Source organism: Canis aureus, chromosome 9, assembly GCF_053574225.1.
Source record: "Canis aureus isolate CA01 chromosome 9, VMU_Caureus_v.1.0, whole genome shotgun sequence".
In the NCBI taxonomy this organism is placed as follows: Eukaryota; Metazoa; Chordata; class Mammalia; order Carnivora; family Canidae; genus Canis; species Canis aureus.
Genome location: NC_135619.1, coordinates 62993451 through 63017598, shown reverse-complemented (window position 1 = coordinate 63017598; position 24148 = coordinate 62993451). Strand labels below are relative to the sequence as shown.

The window sequence follows — 24148 nt, the reverse complement described above, 5'->3', positions numbered from 1 at the left end:
TAGTTAAGTTTTTGGGGAGGCGAAAGTTACACAGGGATTTTTGACTATGTGGGGAGTTGGTGCCCCAACTATGTGAACTGTTGGTGTCGACTGTATTACTTACAGCTTATTCTATCCTCAAATGCCTGCTTAATTATTAAGTATTATTTATTATATATTATTACACATGGAACTATATACTATATATTAATTATTATTAATATATTAACCACACTAAAGCAGATGATATCTATGGAGTGGATTAAATAGAAATTTCACTGTCAGACCTATTATCTTATTTTTAATTTTAATTTTTAAATTTTTACTTATTTATTCATGAGAGACAGAGAGAGAGAGAGGCAGAGACACAGGCAGAGGGAGAAGCAGGCTCCATGCAGGGAGCCCGATGTGGGACTTGATCCCGGGTCTCCAGGATCACAAAAATACCATGGGATAAACCAAGCACTAGCTACATTTAAATTCCAAAAACAAAAATACATGCAATAGGAACAATCTTTAAACACAATCTACATGCTGTCAATTCCCAATTTTTTTTTTCTGCATCCTGGATCTATCAATTGATCTTTCTTTCTCTCTTTCTCTGTAGACTCAAACTCCAGCTGCCTTCTTAGGATCTTTACTTGGCTCTCTACTCACAGGTATTTATTTCAAACTTAATAATGACCAAGAGTAAGCTCCTGGTTCACTTCCTCCCCCAACTCTCTTCCTATCATGTTCCTCATTCAGTAAATTATAAGTGTCCTTTTGGTTGACAGCTCTAAGTATTATTTATTTATTTTTAGTAATCTCTATACTCAATATAGGGCTCGAACTCATGACCCCCTGAGATCAAGAGTCACATGCTCTATGGACTCAGCCAGCCAGGCACCCCATATATTCAGATTTTTATTTTATTTTATTTTTTATTTTTTTATTTATGATAGTCACAGAGAGAGAGAGAGAGAGAGGCAGAGACACAGGCAGAGGCAGAAGCAGGCTCCATGCACCGGGAGCCCGATGTGGGATTCGATCCCGGGTCTCCAGGATCGCGCCCTGGGCCAAAGGCCCGCACCAAACCGCTGTGCCACCCAGGGATCCCATATTCAGATTTTTTAAGTTGGTAAATACTGAATCAGTTTTTGTTATAAAAATATCATTAATACAACACAGAAGAAAAAGAACACACCAAGAAATTAAAAATCTGCAAGGATCCTTAGAGATTATTTTACATCCTTAGGAGGGTAAGAGGTAAATTGATTTGCCCACATACCTTTTATGCTGTGGTCAATTTGGTTTTTAAAATTATATATTGAAGTCTGGACGCTTGCCTACAAGGTCTCTGCCCTTCTAAAATTATTTGAACTCCAAGATTCCTTCACAGGTAAGAGAGCCTACTCTGGGGCTTGTTACAAATAAAGGAACCTAAGGGTGAGAATACAAAGTGCCAAGCAACGGGGCCTGCAAAGGTACTGCTCACTTAGTGGCAGCTGGTAGCAACTGGCTCAACTTAAAAAGTCATATCTCTTTCACCAAGAAGATCTCTGAGAAGAGACAGGGTTCCAGTGATCCTGCTGTCTTTGATCTTTCCCAGACTGCACCCAAGGGGCATTCTCCTACCTATTCTCTCATTCATTCACCACTTAGCATGCACTACCTTGGTACCACCTGATATTTCTTTCTTTCTTTCTTTTTTTTAAATTTTACATATGGGGCACCTGAGTGGCTCAGTGGTTGAGCGTCTGCCTTTGGCTCCAGTTGTGATCTCGGGGTCCTGGATCAAGTCCAGGCATCAGGCTCCCTGCAGGGAGCCTGCTTCTCCCTCTGCCTGTGTCTCTGCCTCTCTCTGTGTCTCTCATGAATAGATAAATAAAATTTTTTTTAAAAATTAAAGATTTTATTTATTTCAGAGAGAGAGAGAGAGGTGCGCACACATGTGTACATTTACACGCACAAGCGGGGGAGAGGCAGGCAGAGGGAGAAGCAGGCACCCCACTGAGCAGGGAGAATCCCTGCTCAATCTCAAATCCTGGGATCATAACCTGAGCTGAAGGCAAGACACTTAACCAACTGAGCCACCCAGGCACCCCTGATACTTATTTTCTAATGTAGAAATCTCTGATTTTGTCTTTCTAGTAGTACTGGATTACTAATAAGACAAGCACAGGCTATGATATCTATGTCCTCTGGCTATTTTTAAGTATATATTTCCTGACTTGAACTCAAACAAAGGCCTCAAATGATACCTTTTAGAACATTTTAAAATAGGAATTTCAAATTTTGGGCTCTTATTATTTCCTTAGTAAAGATTATTTAGGAACCTTCAGTCATGGGGATCCCTAGGTGGCTCAGCGGTTTAGTGCCTGCCTTCCACCCAGGGCGCGATCCTGGAGCCCCAGGATCGAGTCCCACATCAGGCTCCCTGCATGGAGCCTGCTTCTCCCTCTGCCTGTGTGCCTGCTTCTCTCTCTCTCTGACTCTCATGAATAAATAAATAAAATCTTTAAAAATAAAATTAAAAAAAAAAAAGAGAGAATCCAGCACACTATATATATATATAGTTATATATAGTTATATAGTTATATATATATATATATACATATAAATAAAAACCTTCGGTAAATATAGATTTTCTGATACTATCAAGTGTATCAGTTAAGATAAATAGATATAATAAATATTAGACAACTTTTATCTGAAGAAAAGTACCAGTTATGGTAGTTTTAATGAATCACTCTATTGTATTTGCTCATTTAATTTAATAAACCAAGAGAAGTGAGAATCACAGAATCCTAGAACTTAACTTTGGCAAGCCTTTTAGTCCTTTTCAAATTTTTCTTTTTTTTTTTTTTTAAAGATTTTACTTATTAATTCATGAGAGACACAGACAGAGAGAGAGGCAGAGACACAGGCAGAGGGAGAAGCAGGCTCCATGCAGGGAGCCCAATGTGGGACTCGATCCGGGGTCTCCAGGATCAGGCCCTGGGCTGAAGGCAGCGCCAAACCCCTGAGCCACCCGGGCTGCCCTATTCAAATTTTTTTTTTTTCCTATTCAAATTTCTATATGTAGGAATAATGAAATCCAGATAAGTTGAATAATTCATCCAAAGTCATGCAGCAACGTAGTGGTAAAGCCTGGGCTCAATTCTAAGTTCTCAAACTTAGAAATACAAGCTTCTTTTATTTATGGATAATTTTTAAAAGTTTGAAAATGCCTCCTCAAAAGGCAATACATCAACAATCCATTAGGTTGGCTACTATCAAAAACATAGAAAATAACAATTATTGGGGAGTATGTGGAGAACCTGGAGCCCTTGCAATGCAAAATGATGTAGCTGCTATACAAAATACTATGGTGGTTTCTCAAAAAATTACAAGTAGAATTCCTGTATGATATTGCAATTCTACTTTTGGGTATATACCCAAAAGAAGGGAATGTAAGGTCTCAGAGATATTTGTATATCCATGTCCACAGAAGAACTATTTACAATAAAAAAGGTGGAAACAACCCAAGTGTCTACTGACTTAGGATTGTAGCAACAAAAAAGCCTTAAAAAGGAAGGAGATTCTGACATGTATTACAACATGGATGAAATTCAAGCACATTATGCTAAGGGAAAAAAGCCAGTCACAAAAGGAAAACTATGGGATGATTCCACTTACATGAGGTACCAGAGTAGTAAGAATCAGAGACAGAAAACAGAATGATAGATGCAAGGTAGTATTGTTTAATAGGTATGAGTTTCAGCTTTGCAAGATGAGAAGGGTTCTAGAAATGGGCAATAATGACAGTTATACCACAACATGAACACAACTAATGCCACTGAAATGGTTAAGATGGTTAGACTTACAAATGGTTATGATGGTAAATTTTATGTTATATATAGTTTACCATTAAGGTTTATAAAAAATTTTTATTTAAATTTTAGTTAGCTAGCATACAGTGCAATACTGGTTTCAGGAGTAGAGTTCAGCAATTTATCACTTATAGACAACACCCAGTGCTCATCACAAGTGCCCTCCTTGGTCTCCATCACCCATCTAGCCATAAGTTTTTTTAAAAAATTAGTATGTCAGGACGCCTGGGTGGCTCAGAGGTTAGGCATCTGCCTTTGGCTCAGGTTGTGATTCTGGGGTCCTGGGATTGAGTCTCCACATTGGGCTCCCCACAGGGAACCTGTTTCTCCCTCTGCCTATGTCTCTGCCTGTCTCTCTCTGTGTCTCTCATGAATAAATAAATAAAACCTTTAAAAAAAAATAAATAAAAGTTAGCATGTCAAAAATTACTTACATTTGATGCTGGCACTTATGCTTAATGGAACCGAGCAGTCTACTGCAGCTGAAAGAAAAAAAATCGTTGTTTAATAATATTCTTAATATTATAAATGACAACATATATCAAATGTGGAAAGCACAAAAAGCTCCAGAATTTGCAGTTCCTTGTTCTGATTTTTATGGTACTTCTAGAGATGAAAAATATAATACCCTTGATAAAAAAATATACTGGTTGGGATTACTAGCTCATTGGATACTGTAGAAGAAGGAAGTATTAGTGAAGAAAGCACAGCAATATAAACTATTAAAAGTGAACAGAGTAAAGAAAGATTGGAAAATAAATGCACAGAGCGTCACTGACGTAACCTACCTCTATTAATGCACTTAGCATACTTGTAATTGGAGTTCCAAAACAAGTCCCCCCAAAAAGGCAAAATAAAAGGTCCTATACTATCTGCTTTCAAGACTTACTATAATGCTACAATGATTAAAAAAGTATGGTATTATAATAAAGATAGATATATAAAATCAACAGAACCGAGGAATAAGTCCAGAAATATACCCTCCAATATGGGGCAGGTGTCTTTTAAAAACTGCCAAGGCAAAGGCAATTCAACACAGAAAAGACAATCTCTTCAAAAAATGGTACTGGGAGTATCTAGATATTCATAGGCAAAAAACTGATACTTACATCACAGCTAAAAAGTCACTCAAAATGGATCACACACTTAAATGTAGGAGCTAAACTTATACTCCTAAAAGAAAACACGTAAGGAAATCTTAGTGACCTAAGATTAGGAAAAGATTTCTTAAAAAGGAGTGAAAAGTATATACTATTAAAACAACTAACTGAAAAGCTGAACCTGATTTCACATGTCACAAAATACAATTTTTCTTCAGATTTCTCAATCATTTAAAATATAAACTTCATAAAATTTGAGCTAAAATTTAAAAACTTTAGCTCTCCAAATAAGAAAACAAAAAAATTTTTAGAAGACGGTACCGAAAAACTGGTGAAAATCAAGTAAGGTCTGTAGTGAATAGTATTCTATCAATATTCATTTGCAAGTTTTAATAATTGTACTGTGGCTATATAAGATTTTAACATTAGGGAAAGCCGGGTAAAGGGTTTCTGTGATACCATACTATCATTGCAACTTTAAGTCTAAAATTATTTCACAATAAAAATTTTAAGAAGAAAATGAAAAGATAAGTCTCAGCCTGGGAGAAACTGTACCTGATACCAGATCTGTATTTAATACACAAAGAACTCTCACAATTTAATATTAAGAAATAAACAACTTATTTTTAAAAAATGGCAAAATATTTGAACAGCTATTTCACCAAAGAAGGTCTACAGATAGTAAATAAGCACAAGAAAAGTTGCTCAACATCATCAGGGAAATACAAGCTAAACTCTGATGCGTGACCACTACATCTCCACTAGAATGGCTACAGAAGGACTGCCAAAAGGAAGTGCTGGCGAGAATGTGGAAGTGATAGAAATACACAATGGCACTTACTCTGGCAAACAGGCAGTTTCTTATAAAGTTAAACATATACTTACCATTTTACTCCACAATTCCAATCCTAGTGAATACATTTATCCGAGTGAAAAGAAAGCACATATTCAAAGATTATATGTGACTTTATAGCAGCTTTATCCTTAATGGCCAAAATTGAGTCAAAAATATCCAAACAACAATCCAAATATCCACCTGATGAATTAATAATCAAACTGTGGTATATTCATTGAATGGAAAACTATTTAACAATAAAAAGGAAGAACTATGGATGCATATGCCAACATGGATTAGTCCCCAGAGCATTAGCTAATTGAAAGAAGCCAGAAACAAAATGTTACACAGGGGATGACTCCATTTATACGAAATTCTAGAAAAGGCAAAACTATAGTGACAGAGAGCAGATCAGTGATTGCCAGGGATCGGGGGTAGAGACTGATTGCAAAGGACTAGGGAGATCTTTTTAGGGTGATGAGAATGTTCCATATTAGGGGTCAGCGAACTTTTTGTGCAAAGGGACAGATGGCAAATTCTTCTGGCTTTACAGAGTGATTACAGTCTCTGTCACAACTAGTCCACTCTGCCTGTTAGTGAGAAAACCACCATAAACAGTATATCCAAGAATGAACATAATTGTGTTTATTTATGGATAATGAAATTTGAATTCTATGTGACTTTCATATGTTAGGAAATATTGCTCTTTTGATTTTTTTCTGACCAACTAAAAACATACATATAAATATAATTCTTAGTTTAAGAGCTGTACAAAAACAGGTGTCAGGAGGATTTGGCCTACAAGCTATATTAGCTGATCCCTGTTATAGAATGATTGTTGTGGTGATTATACAAATGTATATATGCTCCAAAACACTTAACCGTATACTTAAAATCAGCGCATTTTATTGTAAGTTATTATCTCAATACAGCAACAAAAAAGAAAAAAAATAGTAGCTTGCATCCTCTTTGTACAACTTTAGTAGATTTGAAAGCAAAAAAGCAGATTATAAACTTTTATTAAGATCAATATCTAACCACAAAAATGTATTAGGGATAATAGAGGTAAGATGAAATAATGTAGCTATTACACAGATATCAAATATAGTGAATAAAAATGGCATTCTGAATTTTCTATGTAAAAGTTAAGAGTTAATAGCTGATATCTTACCATACCAAACACAAATCCATTTATATATAATGTGTTCATTTCTGTTACAGATTTACCCTAATGAAAAGTGAAGTTGAGGGCTTAAATTTCATATAGAAAGTTCACATTTGCACATTTTTACCTTTGGCTGAAAGGATTTTATTATAGTGAACAGCCATGTGATTCTTGACCAGGTGGAGAGTACTTAGTCTGAGAGAGGAGGAGTCAGTGCAAAAAGCTAAAAATTAAAACATATTTAATCATTATATATTTAGATCAATATAAAAAAGTCATCATGAGATAAACAAGATACTGATTATTAAGCTCATTTTTATAAAATGTTCTGAAAATTAACCACGGACATACTGACATATCTGTGATGCTGAGTATGGCCTAGACTTGATCTTGCACTGATAACTGACAATCTACTGACTACTTGGGTTCAAACCTTTCTAAGACTGAGAGTTTGGGAAGAGATTCTAAAACATAATCAATCTATCAGTATATTTATTTACACAACTTTTGTTTTCTTTTTTTAAAAGAGTTTATTTATTTATTCATGAGGTACAGAGAGAGAGAGAGAGAGAGAGGCAGAGACACAGGCAGAGGGAGAAGCAGGCTCCATGCAGGGAGCCCGATATGGGACTCTATCCCGGGTTTCCAGGATCACACCCTGGGCTGAAGGGAGCCCTAAACTGCTGAGCCACCCAGGCTGCCCTACAAAACTGTTTCTTATTGACAGGTCTCAATTTCATAACTAAAAATGTTTAGCCACTTTCCTGATTATAAAATGTTAGCACTGTTAATAGTTAAATGAATCAAACAAAATTGAAACTCTAAAATACCATGCAAAGATTCTTTTCTGAGAGGCAACTTCTAATTTTACACCTGAAAACATGATCAGTTTACCTACCACACTCTTCTTGAAGTATTACGACTATCTTAAAGTCACATAGAATTCATGACATTTGGGGATCCCTGGGTGGCTCAGTGGTTTGGCGCCTGCTTTTGGCCCAGGGCGCGATCCTGGGGTCCTGGGATCGAGTCCCGAGTTAGACTCCTGGCATGGAGCCTGCTTCTCCCTCTGCCTGTGTCTCTGCCTCTCTTTCTCTCTATCATAAATAAATAAAACCTTAAAAAAAAAAAAAAAAAAAAGAAATTCATGACATTAAACTTCTCAATCTCATCTAAACTGTTTAAATCTTAGAAATAAGTAAGTTCTTATAGAAGTATAAATGTATAAAATATAAATAAATATAGGCATAACTTTTAAACATTAAAAACTGTTTTTGAGAATACGTACATATAGTTAAAGAAAATCAACAGCTAAAATGGCATTATAAATATTAAAAAAATAGGGACGCCTGGGTGGCTCAGCAGTTGGGTGTCTGCCTTCGGCTCAGGATGTGATCCCAGAGTTCCGGAATCGAGTCCCTCATTAGGCTCCCTGCATGGAGCCTGCTTCTCCCTCTGCCTCTGTCTCTGCCTCCCTCTGTGTCTCTCATGAATAAATAAATTAATTAAAAAAAAGGATAAAAAAAAAAATGAATTTCCTGCCATGACCTCTAGTCTCCCCTCCCAGAAGTATACTCTGCTACTATTTTTATGCAACCTTCTAGGGAAATTCTATGCATAATACAAGCATACATAATAATGATAAGCTTGATACTATTACTATTGAAATTTATTGAACAGGTACCATACATTCATTGTTCCAAGCTCTTCACAGGTAAACAATCATTTAGTCATTATCATCACCACTTAAGAGAAATGGAAACTAAGGCAGAGAGATGTCAATAAGGTCTTCAAGGTGCCACAGCTGATAAAGGACGCAGTTTAGATGTGAACCCAGGCAGCCTCCTACTTATAACCACTAAACCTATAAGAGCTCTGTACATATATTCTTAAAAAAAATGTGAGTAAACTACTTAGTGTTCTTTATCTGGCTTTTCTAATGTACATATATTTTACATCTGGTTTTAAATTTGTAGTTAGAAATAATTTTTCAACATTTATGATTCCCATCTATGTGTATATATACTTTATTATAAGAACTAAGTTAACTGAAAATGTGATCCTTCTTTCACTTTTAGAGGAACCAGTATCAAAGATTTTTCATGTTAATAAGGAAAAAGACTTTCAATTATTTTGCCTAAAAAACCCAGTTTAATTTTTTTTCAGAGTTTAAATTTTGAATCCATAATTATAAAAATATATTTTATGTTCATAATAAAAATTTAAAGGCTTTAAAATGTGAAAACACAGAAAATACAGATTTCTTTTTCATAGAATCTAGAAATCCACTTGGAAAAGTAAAACCATAGGTGTTTACTCCTGATACAAAATGCGTTTTTCAAGTGCTTTTTCTCTGCACAGATTTTCCTTTCCAGTGCCGGTGTCTTTAATAACCTCTTCTAATAACCTTGGTAACCATTTTATCGAGGAAGGCGTGCTGGACGCCAGGGGAGGTAGGCCAGCAGGGTAGAGTGGGGCTGGGGCTGCAGCAGGGGCAGGAGGAGGGGGCCAGGTCCACATCCTGGGCACAACAATAGTTTAAAAGGATACTTTCCTAAATTCTCTCATCTGAAGAACTCTGATAATATTTAATTATAATTAACAATATGACGTTCTATATTGATTAAATGAAGTAATTTTTCATCATGTTCTATAATTCACAAATAAAGGAAATAGTCAATCTTTTAACACAATCTTCTACCACTTAAATACCTCACTTACCATTACTTTTGGTGCTCAAGTGTCCTTTAAACAGGCATGGTGTACCATATCTGGGAAGGACAGAGGTTGCTCTGACTTTTAACAAAAGAATATGAATTAGGATAAATGAAACACAACTTGTACAAAAACAATACCAAACATTTTTTTTTTTTTACAATACCAAACATTTAAAAATAATAAAAATATCTTTGATTTTAACTATCAGAATTGTTTAAAATTCTATTCAATCATGTTACTAATCAGCAAGGATACATTAGACAGACAAAAATTCTACTGCCATAGAAGATAAAAGGCTTTCTCTTTTAAGAAAATATATTGTTTTCAGAATAGTTGTACCTTGAGACTTTAGTTTCACTGGATAAAATGATAAATATCTCAATCATGTTATTTGATATATATATATATTAATTTTATTCTCTACACCAATGACCTACCAGATTTTTTAACGATTTGGATATAGTAAAACTGAGATTTTGAGTTAATACATATTAACTATTTCAGTTACTCATAGGTAAGTCTGTTCTTAAAAAAAATTTTAAGTAATCCTCTCAAGAAGCAGGTTAGTAAATTAGAAATTATATAATGCTACTATGTATAACATATATAAAATAAATATATAAAAATTAAGTTCAGAATTAGAACTTAACTTTAAAAGATGTCTTAGTTTTGCTCTTTGTCTCCAACCTAGTTTTGCTTTTGTTTGGATCCTCACTATCTCCTCTAAAGTCAGTTTGTCACCTTTCAGACCAGATGGACTGTCAGAAAATTATATACCTCACCACAAAATTAATTTATCTCTCCTAAAAATGGACTGTGTTTTTAGGGGTAACCTTCAAGATAAGAAGGCTGAGTTACAGAGTTTAATGGAATTTAACAAGCCAAATGTCTATAGTGTATCCCCAAGACATGTTTTAAGAGGGTAAAATGGTCAGTCTGCTATCAGGTGGGCTGCTATAAGCTAAAAAGGTGTGGAAGGGACACAAACAAAGTCTGGAAGAAATATGGATGATTGAAAATAGAAAGAGAGGTATCAAGATAGAACTAAAATCCAGGACCAGAGAACAAGCCTGCTAGAACAGACTGAAATAAAAAAAAAACTTGAGATCTGATTATCTGAGAACATCCTTCTCTACCACAGACCACAGAGCAGGAAGTAAAAAAAAAAAAAAAGAGAAGTCAAGGTGATACCATTTGAGTTGGTAATCATATCATGAAAGCAGCATAGTTTGTTTCTACCAGGAAAGAAGGGGATCTAAGACCTAAACACACACACACACACACACACACACACACACACAGACACACACACACAAATAACCAATAAAACTTCTCAAGCAAACTGTTTTTCTAAGGGAAAACAAAGTGTTTCACATTTTGCCTGTCCAGAATCCAATGTCCCTTCATCTCGAAATAGGACCTTACCTTGTTTGCACTTGGGGAACTTCCCTCACTTTTAGCTCAAGTAGTTCAAGTAGAGTTTATCCCACTGCTCAGAGGTGGGCATATAATCCAAATCTGACTGGTTCTGTTCAGTGAATCAGGAATGACTATGTGATCCAAGTCCAGCCAATGATATACAATCCTGGGACTTTTACTGGAACAATTAGGAAAGAGATATTCAGGGGCACCTGGGTGGCTCAGATGGTTAACTGTCTGCCTTTGCTCAGGTTGTCATCTCCAGGTCTTGGAATCAAGCTCCATGTCTGATCCTAGCTCACAGAGAGTCTGCTTCTCCCTTTCTCTCTGCCTCTCCCCTGTGTATAATACTCTTTCTCTCTGTGTCTCTCTGTCTCAAATGAATAAAATCTTAAAAAAAAAAAAAAAAAGAGGAAAGAGAAAACTCTTTCTACTGGGTTGGAGCCCAGTGTAATACAGAAATAAGTCTGGCACTCCTGGTGGCTATCTTGTACCATATAGGGGAACCTGTCTGAGAATGAAGCCTACACAGAAAAAAATGGAAGACAGAAAGATTCCTGATAATATCATTTGAGTCCCTGGATCTAACCATGTTTGACATTACTAGATGTTACTTTATAAGAGCTAAAAATTCTCTAAACCAGCTTGAAAAAGCTAATTTATTTAATACTAACTGTGCCAGGTATTATTCTAAACACTTGGTAGTTATAAATTCATTTAATCTTTACAACAATCCTATGAAATAGATATTATCATTATGCCCACTTTAAAACAGATGAAGTGGGACATCTGGGTTGCTCAGCAGTTGAGCGTCTGCTTTCGGCTCAGGGGATGATCCCGGAGTCCCAGGATTGAGTCTCACTCACATCGGGCTCCCTGCAAGGAGCCTGCTTCTCTCTCTGCCTGTGTTTCTGCCTCTCTGTGTTTCTCATGAATAAATAAATAAAACACGGGCAGCCTGGGTGCCTCAACGGTTTAGTGCCGCCTTCGGCCCAGGGCCTGATCCTGGAGACCCGGGATTGAGTCCAAGTCGGGCTCCCTGCATGGAGCCTGCTTCTCCCTCTGCCTGTGTCTCTGCCTCTCTCTCAGTCTCTCATGAGTAAATAAATAAAATTTAAAAAAAAAAATTTTTTTTTAAAATAAAACAGATGAAGCACAAAGAGGTAAAGTATGTTATTTGCCCAAGGCTACACAACAATTATGTGTAATGGATTCAGATTCTGGATCTAAATCCAGGGGAACTTGATGAATGTTGTGGGTTCGGATTGTTCTACTGACCAGCCATTCCTCTGTCTTTCTTACTTTCTCAGACCTCCCTATTCCCTGCTAAACAGCAATATTGAAATTAGGCCAATTAATAATCCTACAATGACCTCTAAGTATTCAAGTGAAAGGAATAGTTGCATGCATCTTACTTTCAATCAAGTTAGAAATGATTAAGCTTAAGTGAGGAAGGCATGTTGAAAAAGCTAATATGCCAAATCTGAGCCCCCTTTGAGTCAAACACTTAGCCAAGTTATAAATGCAACGGGAAGGTGCTTGTAGGAAATTAAAAGTGCTGCTCCAGGAAACATAAATTATAAGAAAGTGAAATAGCCTTATTGCTAACATGTAGAAAGTTTAAGTCGTCTATCATTTAAAAGATTAAACTAACTACAACATTCCCTTAAACCAAGCCTATTCCAAAAGCACAAACACAAAAACAAAACCCCAAAGCCTAATCCAGAGCAAGCCCCCAATTCTTTTTATTTCTTTGAAGGCTGAGAGAGGTAAGGAAGTTGTAGAAGAAAAGTCTGAAGCTAGCAGGGGTTGGTTCATGAAGTTTAAGGAAAAAAAGCTACTTCTATAATATAAAAGTATAAGGTGGGGCAACAAGTTATCCAGAAGATGTAGTGAAGATAATTAATAAAGGTGGCTACACTAAACAGATTTTCAATGTAGGTGAAACAGCTTTACATTGGAAGATGCCATCTGGGACTTCTTACAGCCTGAGCGAGAAGTCAATGCCTGGATTTAGTGCTTCAAAGGACAGGCTGACTCTTTTGTTAGGGGCTAATGCAGCTGGTGATTTTAAGTGGGAGTCAATGCTCATTTACTATTTTGAAAATCCTAGGGCCCTTAAGTATTACGCCAAATCTACTGTGCTAGTGCACTATAAATGGAACAATGCCTACATGATGGCAAATCTGTTTACAACACAGCTAATGAATAGTTTAGGTTTTTGTTTTTGGGATTTTTTTTTTTCTTTGGCATCCCTGGGTGGGCCTGATGGATATTTTAGGCTCACTGTTGAGGCCTACTGCTCAGAAAAAAATTCCTTTCAAAACATTACTGCTCACTGACAATGTACCTGGTCACCTAAGAGCTGACAGAGATGTACAATGAGATTAATGTTTTCATACCTGCTTACACAATATCCATTCTGCAGCCCATGGATCAAGGAGTACTTTCAACTTCCAAGTCTTATTATTTAAGAAATATATTTCAAAAGGCTATAGGTGCCATTCCACTGATGATCTGGGCAAAATAAATTGAAAAACCTTCTGGAAAGGATTCACCATTCTAGATACCATTAAGAATATTTGTGATTAAAAAAATTATTTGTGATTTATAGGAAGAAGTCAAAATATCACTAATATGAATTTAGAAAAAACTGATTCCAACCCTCATGGATGACTGAGGGGTTCAAGACTTCAGTGGAGGAAGTACCTGCAGATTGGCAGAAATAACAAAAGAACTAGAATTAGAAGTAGAACCTGAAGATGTGACTAAATTGCTGCAATCTCACAATAAGACGGATGAGGAGTTGCTTTATTATTTATTTTATTATTTTATTTTATTTATTTTATTTTATTATTTATTCATGAGAGAGACAGAAAGAGAGAGAAAGAGGCAGAGACACAGGCAAAGGGAGAAGCAGGCTCCATGTAGGGAGCCTGACATGGGACTCGATCCTGGGTCTCCAGGATCACGTCCTGGGCTGAAGGTGTGATCCACCCAGGATCACTGAGCCACCCAGGCTGCCAGAGGAGTTGCTTCTTAAAGACAAGCAAAGAAAGTGGTTTGAGATGGAATCTATTCCTGGCAAAGACGCTGTGAAGATTGAAATGACAACAAAGGATTTAGAATACTATATAAACTAAGCTGATAGAACTGACTCTAGTTTTGAAAGAAGCTCTACTGTATCTATCTATGTAAGCTATCAAACAGAATCACATTCTACAGAGGAATCATCTATGAAAAGAAGAACAATCAATGCAGCAAACTTCAATGTTGTCTTTTCTTTCTTTTTTTTTAAAGATTTCATTTTTATCTTTTAAAAGATTTTATTTATTTATTCATGAGAGACAGAGAGAGGGGTGGGGGCAGAGACACAGGCAGAGGGAGAAGCTGGTTCCATGTAGGGAGCCCAACGTGAGACTTGATCCAGGGTCTCCAGGATCACGCCCTGGGCCAAAGGTGGCGCTAAATCACTGAGCCACCTGGGCTGCCCTAAGATTTCATTTTTAAAAAGTAATCTCTACACCCAGTGTGGGGCTCAAACTCAGGACCCCAAGATCAAGAGTTACATGTTCCATTGACTAGAGCATGCCAGGCACCCCCAATGTTGTTTAAGAATTTGCCAGTCACCCCAACGAGGTGACCAGTCAGTACCATCAACAGCAATGCAAGACCTTCTACCAGTAAATATATTACTTGCTGAAAGCTCAGACAATGGTTAGAAATTTTTAGCAATAAGGTATTATTAAATGAGGGTATGAGCATTGTTCTTTTAAACATAAGGTTACTGCATACTTAATAGACTACGGTGTAGGGTAAACACAACTTTTATATATACTGGGAAGCCAAAAAATTCATTTGCCTCGCTTTATTGAGATATTTGCTTTATCGCAGCAGATCGGATCCTGCAGTATCTCCGAGGTATGCCTGCATATTTGAAATTTTACATACATCTCTGCCACAGGATAGTAAGTAAAAACAATGGCCTGACGGTTTCACATTCCTCATCTGGATATAAAACCTGTTTTGCCACTTACTATGACCGTGGCAAGTTATTTATAATCTTAGTTTATTTGCTGGACAAGGGGGCTAATACCTACAAAGAGATAACTTGAAAATTGTTTCTGATACACAGCAAAGGTAGCTTATGTGGCCAAAATTTCTAAAAAAAAAAAAAACCCATAAAAGAAAAAAAACAAAAACAAAAACAAAAACAAAAAAACCATAAAAGCATGTTGGGTTGCTTCTTCTGGAATTTAGGTTGAGAGACTGTCAGAATATACAGTTTGCTATCAGTGGATAGTCATCTCCTCTATTCAGAACAGGACTTATTTCGACCAATGATTACATAATAAAGTCACACTCATATTCAAAGCAAGACTTCTTGCAGGGAACCATCTAGCAGTTTGATTTAAAGATACTTTTTTTTTTTAATTAAAGATTTTAATTTATTCATGACAGACACAGAGAGAGAGAGAGTGGCAGAGACACAGGCAAAGGGAGAAGCAGGCTCCATGCAGGGAGCCCGACATGGGACATGGGACTCGATCGCGGGACTCCAGGATCAGGCCCTGCACTGAAGGCGGCGCCAAACCGCTGAGCCACCCGTGCTGCCCACAAAGATACTTTTAAAACAGGTAATTGGGAGCGGAGAGTATCTGGAGATATCCGGCTTGAGGCAAGAACTCCACCTGCTCAGAAGATGTGAAAATGCAAATTATTTGGACTGAGCCAATTCATAGAGCTTTAAAAGTTGTACCGCCCCAAGAGTTCCACTGTGGTGTCCACTTGACCCAGGGGAGTATTCAGGAAAGTGCAGGTGCACACAGTGACGACGGATTAGGCCTCTGCCACTAAAACTGTGGCCGGCAGCACTGCATCATTCGGAAGCTTTTAGAAATGCAAAATCTGGGACGCCTGGATGGCTCAGTGGTTTAGCACCTGCCTTTGGCCCAGGGTGTGATCCTGGAGTCCTAGGATGGAGTCCCACGTTGGGCTCCCTGCATGGAGCCTGCTTCCTCCTCTGCCTGTGTCTCTGCTTCTCTGTTTCTCTCATGAATAAATAAATAAAATGTTAAAGAAAAAAAAGAAAAGAAAAATGCAAAATCTCAGCCCTCACCAGACCTATGGAATCACAATCCACATTTCAACATGATTCCCAGGGGATTCCTATTCACACACACATTGCCCTTAAAGAGAATCCCTGGGTTACCTGTTTTACAGGGAGGGAGGTGGTTGTTACAGAAAAGATGATTTCGTCTTTACGGATTACTTAAACTACGCCAGGAAATTATATATTATCTGCATTTAAATTTCAAGAACTGTCTGGGACATGGATGTTGTACTGCCGCGTTCAGGAAGAGATTGTGGGGGGAGGGGGGGCTGAGCGTGGTCCTTGCGGAGAGCAGAGGTGGGGGCTCTGCGAGGTGGGTCTCCAAAGACCAAATTTAGTTCCTCCGCCTCCGAGCCACGGAGGTAAAAAAAAAAAAAAAAAAAAAAAGGCTGCATGCCCCGAGCTCAGGCGACCAGATTCTGAGCAGGGAAGGCCTCCAGCGTGCGCGGGGCAACGCCGGGGGCGGCGGCGGCGACTCCTCGGGGGCCTGGCCCGCGCCCCGCATCCCGCATCCCGGACCCCAGGCCCCGCGCGGGCGCCGGGCCCCGCGCGAGCTCCCTTTACCTCTCCGGCTGCCATCCATGCTTAGATCCTCTTGCAGCCGCCGCCGTGAGGACCCCCGGGCCCCCTTCGGACCTTCCCGGGGCCGGGCCAGCCCCCGCCGGAGAGGACTGGCGCACACGGAGCGGCGCGCGCCGGCAGCCGCACGACACCGTCGCCAGGCCGGTTGCTAAGGGCCGGGGCCCCGGCGCCCGGATTGTGACGTCACGGCGCAGGGACGTGCTGTCCCGCAGCCCCGCCCCCCGGGAGGCGCGGTGCCCGGGGGAGGGGCGGGCCGCGGAGGATGCGGCCGGCGCGCGGGAAGGCGGCCCGGGGGTCCGGCCAGTCGTCCGCGGGGCGGCCTCGTGTCGCGAGCCGGGCCCCCAGCACCGGGCACGTCGTGTCCCTGCGGGAAGAGCGGGATGCAAGGCGGCCTCATCTGGCATCCGTGTCCCCCGGGTCCCGGGGCGGGGGAAAAAAATCAAACGCAAATGTTGGTTGAGGTCAGGGTAACATTTAACCAGGTCCAGAGAGTTAAATTTCAAAGCAGTGCGTGAACATTTGGCTAAGTGAAAACCCCTGGGGATGAAAAAAAGAAATCTGTATATTTACATCTTGAGTTTTGAGCTCAGCATTTCCTTTCTACCTGCTGAGCTCTACCCCCCCCCCCCCCCCATCTCTTTCTACACCTGGCATTTTCATTTTAAGGCTCCAGGCTGTTTTTCTTTCTGCGGGAAGAGAGTTGCAGGATGAACAGGCGTTGTTTGATCTGTGGCTTTCTACAATTCAATTTTTTTTAAAAAAGATTTTGTTTTTTCATGAGAGACACAGAGAGAGGCAGAGACACAGGCAGAGGGGGAAGCAGGCTCCATGCGGGGAGCCCCATGTGGGACTGGATCCTGGGACTCCAGGATCAGACCCTGGGCCGAAGGCAGCACTAAACCGCTGAGCCACCCAGGGATCCCTACAATTTAATTTTGAAGCAGTTACCTACCTTTGTTTTTTTTTGTTTTAATTTATTTTTTATTGGTGTTCAATTTGCCAACATCTAGAATAACACCCAGTGCAAACAATCCAATCATGAAATGGGCAAAAGACATGAAGAGAAATCTCACAGAGGAAGACATAGACATGGCCAACAAGCACAGGAGAAAATGCTCCACATCACTTGCCATCAGGGAAATACAGATCAAAACCACAATGAGATACTACTTCACACCAGTGAGACATGGGGAAAATGAACAAGGCAGGAAACCACAGATGTTGGAGAGGATGTGGAGAAAGGGGAACCCTCCTGCACTGTTGGTGGGAATGTGAACTGGTGCAGCCACTCTGGAAAACTGTGTGGAGTTACCTACCTTTGGATCCTTGGAAATGAGCTCAGAATAAGGCACGGGGCATTCTGTAATGTAGTGTTGCCTTCTCATCGTGGCACCACTGACACTTGGCTGGGTGCAGAATTCTTTGTTGTGGGAGGTGCTCTGTACATAGTAGGATGCTTGACAGCATCCAGCTTCTACCCACTAGATGACAGTAGTAACCCACCTACTCTGCCTCTGGTTGTGACAAAAATGTCTCCAGATGTCACCAAATTTCCCCCTGGGTAGTGTAGGGGCAAAATTGCACCCCCTTTGAGAACTGCTGCTGAAATGGAAAAAGTACTGGCTTTGGAACCAGTATGTGGAACTTTTCTGCCACTTGCCAGCTTAATTTTTGTTTGGAAACCTCTCTGAGCCTCAGGTCCCTCTTTTCGAAAATATAAATGATGCCACTAATATTGTAGTTGCAAGGATTAATATGTACACTGCCTGGAAAATAAAACTAGGTTTTCTTTTCTTTTTTTTTTTAACTAGGTTTTCAACAAATAATAGTTTTTCCCTTGTCTAAGGCTCTGTCTCGGAAAAGCTGGGGTTTCAGAAAAATTCAGACATAAGGGAGTAAGTCAGGAATCCTATGACAAGGAGAGGGGAATAAGCCAGGAATTCAGCTACAGTAACATCTGAACTCCTGGTTCTCTAAGACTAGGGAAAGGAGAAAATTAGATTAAGAATTTGAAGAATTTGTAAATATGTGTGATGGCTCTGTGGCCCCAACAAGAAGGGTCATTTAGAAGGGTACAGGGGCAGAGATTCAGATGTTACCCAGAGAATGAAAAGTCTCTTGCCTACCTATTCAGTGATGCTTGAAATCTCTAAGAACATGAAGCCTTTTAAATGGGTAGGAAATATGAGAAAGGGAGACAGAACATAAAGACTGCTAACTCTGGGAAACGAACTAGGGGTGGTGGAAGGGGAGGAGAGCGGGGGGTGGGAGTGAATGGGTGACGGGCATTGAGGGGGGCACTTGACGGGATGAGCACTGGATGTTATTCTGTATGTTGGCAAATTGAACACCAATAACAAATAAATTTATTATTAAAAAAAAAGAACATGAGCCTTTTATTCCACTATTAGCATCTGGAAAATACCTTGCATATAATAGGCCTTCAGTAAGCATTTGTTAAATTGAATCAGAACTAAAACTTAAAGGGCAAACACCCCTGGGAGAGGTAACATGGTGATTTGATTCACACAAAAGTAATGCCAACCTCCTCTTTATGAAAGCAAATTTTAAGACAAAAAGTAGATACTGCTTTGGAATAGGAAAACATCTCCAAGATTGGGAGAGGGTTCTGGAGACAACACTGCTTGGTATCCAACTTCAACTGAAGCCATCCTCATTTCATTATTTAAGTATTTTGTTCCAGTTCTTTGAAGAATTTACTTTTTCTCTCCAATTTTAGCAGAGAACATATTATCATAAGTTCGGTTTAATTTGTCCTTGGCTTTCACTCTGTGTGTATAAATAAGAAAAAGAGGATCCTTTTTGATTGCTATGCCCAGGAAGCAATCCATGATCATGGGCAGATGCATGCAGCCAGAATGAGCTTATGGTAGTTCCCAGAAACACCCTTCCGTTGCGGGGAATCACCACCAGGTGCAATAGACTTGGAGACTTGGCATTCCTAAAGACCTTTTATTGTATATTGAAATATAAATTTCATATTAAATTATTCCAATGTATGGGACACCTGAATGGCTCAGCGGTTGAGCGTCTGCCTTTGGCTCAGGGCGTGATCCCACGGTCCCCGAATCGAGTCCTGCACTGGGCTCCCTGCACGGAGCCTATTTCTCCCTCTGCCTCTGTCTCTGCCTCTCTCTGTGTGTCTCTCATGAATAAATAAAAATCTTTAAAAATTTTTTCCAATGGTGTATTTTTTATTGATATCTGGAAATTTATGTATTTTAGAAGGAAAATCTTTTTCTTCCCTAATGAATTGGCATGCTTACTTTTATTATTGGGCTTCCCTTTTTTTCTTAGCTGATAGGAAGCTTGAAACTAAGATTTATGCTCAGTTGCAATAATTATTCATAGCCTATTTTTCTATTTATCTTTTTTTTAATTTTTTAATTTTTTTTAAATTTATGATAGTCACACAGAGAGAGAGAGAGGCAGAGACACAGGCAGAGGGAGAAGCAGGCTCCAAGCACCGGGAGCCCGACGCAGGACTTGATCCCGGGTCTCCAGGATCGCGCCCTGAGCCAAAGGCAGGTGCCAAACCGCTGCGCCACCCAGGGATCCCCTCTATTTATCTTTAATTCCCTTTATTACAGGTGGCTTTTTAAAAAATAATTTAAAAAAATTATTTATCTATTCATGAGGGACACAGAGAGAGAGGCAGAGACACAGGCAGAGAGAGAAGCAGGCTCCATACAGGGAGCCCGATATGGGACTCGATCCCAGGACCCAGGATCATGCCCTGAGCTGAAGGCAGACACTCAACCACTGAGCCACCCAGGCGTCCCATGGCAGGTGGCTTTTCTTTTTAAAAACCACTCAATTGGGATCCCCGGGTGGCTCACCAGTTTGGAGCCTGCCTTCGGCCCAGGGTGTGATCCTGGAGTCCTGCGATCAAATTCCACATTGGTCTCCCTGCGAGGAGCCTGCTTCTCCCTCTGCCTGTGTCTCTGCCTCTCTCTCTGTGTCTCTCATGAATAAGTAAATAAAATATTAAAAAAAAAAAACCACTCAATTAAGCCTATATTTTTTGGAGGAGTTCTAAGCCCTATGGAACTGGAGATATGAGTAAAATAAACTATCTTTCACATATATCATAATATATTGTCTAATACATAGAATATATAGCTTATTTATTGCATTTTATTTTATTATTTTTAATAATAAATTTGTTTTTTATTGGTGTTCAATTTGCCAACATACAGAATAACACCCAGTGCTCATCCCATCAAGTGCCCCCCTCAGTGCCCGTCACCCAGTCACCCCACCCCCCGCCCACCTCCCCTTCCACCACCCCTAGTTCGTTTCCCAGAGTTAGGAGTCTCCCATGTTCTGTCTCCCTTTCTGATATTTCCCACTTATTTTTCTCCTTTCCCCTTTATTCCCTTTCACTATTATTTATATTCCCCCAATGAATGAGACCATATAATGTTTGTCCTTCTCCGACTGACTTACTTCACTCAGCATAATACCCTCCAGTTCCCTCCACGTCGAAGCAAATGGTGGGTATTTGTCATTTCTAATGGCTGAGGAATATTCCATTGTATACATAGCCCACAGCTTCTTTATCCATTCATCTTTTGATGGACACCGAGGCTCCTTCCACAGTGTGGCTATTGTGGACATTGCTGCTATCAACATCGGGGTGCAGGTGTCCTGGCGTTTCACTGCATCTCTATCTTTGGGGTAAATCCCCAGCAGCGCAATTGCTGGGTCTAGGGCAGATCTATTTTTAACTCTTTGAGGAACCTCCACACAGTTTTCCAGAGCGGCTGCACCAATTCACATTCCCACCAACAGTGCAGGAGGGTTTCCCTTTCTCCACATCCTCTCCAACATTTGTGGTTTCCTGCCTTGTTAATTTTCCCCATTCTCACTGGTGTGAGGTGGTATCTCATTGTGGTTTTGATTTGTATTTCCCTGATGGCAAGTGATGCAGAGCATTTTCTCATGTTATTGCATTTTATTTTACATTAAAAGCCTATTATAGGGGATCCCTGGGTGGCACAGCGGTTTAGCGCCTGCCTTTGGCCCAGGGCGCGATCCTGGAGACCCGGGATCGAATCCCACGTCGGGCTCCCGGTGCATGGAGCCTGCTTCTCCCTCTGCCTGTGTCTCTGCCTCTCTCTCTCTCTCTCTATCTCTCTCTGATTATCATAAATAAATTAAAAAAAAGCCTATTATATTATTAGGTGTACATTTAATCTATGTATTTATAGATAATCTTTAGTTTCATGATTCAGAGGATATTTGGAACTCATATTTGTCTGTTTGGACATGCTTAACACCACAGCAAAAGTTATTCAATAAATACAATAAAAGCAAAAAGATGTAAAAGGCCAATATAATTTTTTCATTCATTGGGTTATCATAAGCATATTTCAATCCCTAATGTCCTTGAAGGACAAAAATAAATATTTAGGGAAAAATTTTAAAGAAATATATAACAGGGCAGAATAAAAGTAGAATCACATGATATGTGTGAACTTTGTGTTGACTTCAGTTTCAAGACAAAATCCCTTAGGTTTTGGTGCCTGAAGAGGCTTGAGACTGTGCCATTCTCCAATCAAAATACTGTAGCTATTGATTCCTCTAATCCTAAAAGAGAAAGCAGAAGTTGCAGCTAGTAGGTATTAGCATGTTATGAAGTAATGGATTAATTTGTTTTCACTAGAGGCGGCTTTAAGAAAGTTTTAAGCTGAGTCCTTGTTAGGAAAGCAGCCAAACTGAGGCAATATTAACCTACAAATCTTACTTAAGGAGTATAAGGTGTAACTGAAAATCTTTTTTCTTTTGGAGAGAGAGAGAGCATGAGTAGGGGAAGGGGGGTAGAGGGAGAGAGGGAGAATCTTGAGCAGGCTTCACACCAGCATGGAGCCCAACGTGGGGCTTGATCTCATGACCCTGAGCAGAAGTCAAGAGTCAGATGCTCAATGGACTGAGCCACCCAGGCACCCTCTGAAAAATATTTTTAAAAGTGACTCCTCAGTAGAGATTTTTCAATTATAGTTAGTTATGTGCATGCTGAGTTCTTTTTTTGAGCACAGGAAAAAATTATTGTGTTATCTAAAGGTCCTTAATGGTCAAAAACATCTTCTTCATTGTTGACCTAGAACTTGGTTTTTCTAAATTTTATTGTCAAAGCAGAGAATGGAATGACCATAATTCTCTGTAAAGCAATATGTGCCTAACAGACAAAAGAGAGTGATAACGGATATACTGACCCCAAATGGCCATTCTGAGTTCTAGTAAGGAATGGAACTTTGATATCCGAGCACAGACATAATCTTGAACATAGAAAGTGATCATTCTCAGAACTAGAACGCCATATGGAGTTTGCACTGCATTTAAATGTGCTCCATTCCATACTTTATCTTCATTTTTCCTATGGGTGAGAAGAGCACAAAATTATAGCTCTGTAGGCATCTTAGCTGCTTCTTATTTCTAACAAAAGATTCGATCCTATCTCGCGGCCCTTAAGTGAAGGCTGCTAGAACTACTGATATTAAGCCCACTGATACCTATCACAGTCCTGCATGGCTCCAGTTTCTCTCCAGCTGTGTTCTTTAGATCTTTCCATCCAATTAAGAGAACAAGTCTCTGTGAACAGAATTTAATCATGTGGTGGTTACTAGGTAACCCGTCCCCATAGCTTAGGAAGAGCATTTCATCTGTTCATCCACTGCCAATCAGTTGCCACAATACATCAGGGGCAATGCTCAGCCAAAAGGTTTGATAATCTCCACCTAAAGTATTCTCTCTTTACAAGTGGCTTCACCATTAAAAACAAAGCAAAACAAAAAACATAACCAAGTTGTTAGTCTATCCTGGTAATATTTGTTTCACTTAAAAAAGCAGAGTTTGGAGTTTTAACAGTTAATGGATTTCTGGGAAGTTGCAGCGAAGCTCTTATAAGTGCATCTGTGATTCAAAACTGCCACGTACAAATTAACAACAACAACAACAACAACAGCAACAACAACTGAGTTTTGTAAGCCACCAATGAAAACCATCCTTTATTGATGCCCTATCTAGTTTTCCTTAGGGATTCACTCTCCTCTCCAGTCATCCTTTAGTGCTTTGCCTTTTGGGATATCTGCCTGCAATATACTCCTTAAACACTTAAATTATTAGGCTGAATGACACAAAATTGCTCTTTTATAAATCAAAAGTGGTCAAATACAGACAATGCCATTTTTTTGTAGTTTTATGGTTTTATTAACACAAATACGACATGCACATAAGCTGTCTGTTGATTTTTTTTGCTAGGCAACCTGGCATTGGGGTTGGTGACTCTGATGGCCAAATGGGCTGGTTTTTCCACAATGGCTTTGTGGTTCTTGGAGGAGACACTGTGAGCAATCTCTG

The 24148-nt window shown here is 39.4% G+C and overlaps 1 protein-coding gene across 4 annotated transcripts in view; it reads right to left on the bottom strand.

Annotated features, from left to right (window-relative positions):
• SPATA7 (spermatogenesis associated 7) overlaps positions 1-16907 on the bottom strand; it is a 39046-nt gene extending 22139 nt beyond the window's left edge. Inside the window, exons 1-5 of one of the 4 annotated variants that reach the window (XM_077910278.1) lie at positions 16748-16888; positions 9655-9725; positions 7061-7156; positions 4943-5006; positions 4268-4315 (exon numbers count right to left, since the gene is read on the bottom strand). Coding sequence is in view for 3 of the 4 variants with exons in the window: in XM_077910275.1 (XP_077766401.1) it covers positions 4268-4315; positions 7061-7156; positions 9655-9729; positions 16748-16766 (238 nt within the window). In the remaining variant the exon portion in view is untranslated. Of the gene's footprint in view, positions 1-4267; positions 4316-4942; positions 5007-7060; positions 7157-9654; positions 9730-16747 lie in introns of all 4 variants that reach the window. The other 3 variants (XM_077910275.1, XM_077910276.1, XM_077910277.1) reach the window with 3 other exon arrangements.
• Between the last annotated feature and the right edge of the window lie 7241 nt (positions 16908-24148).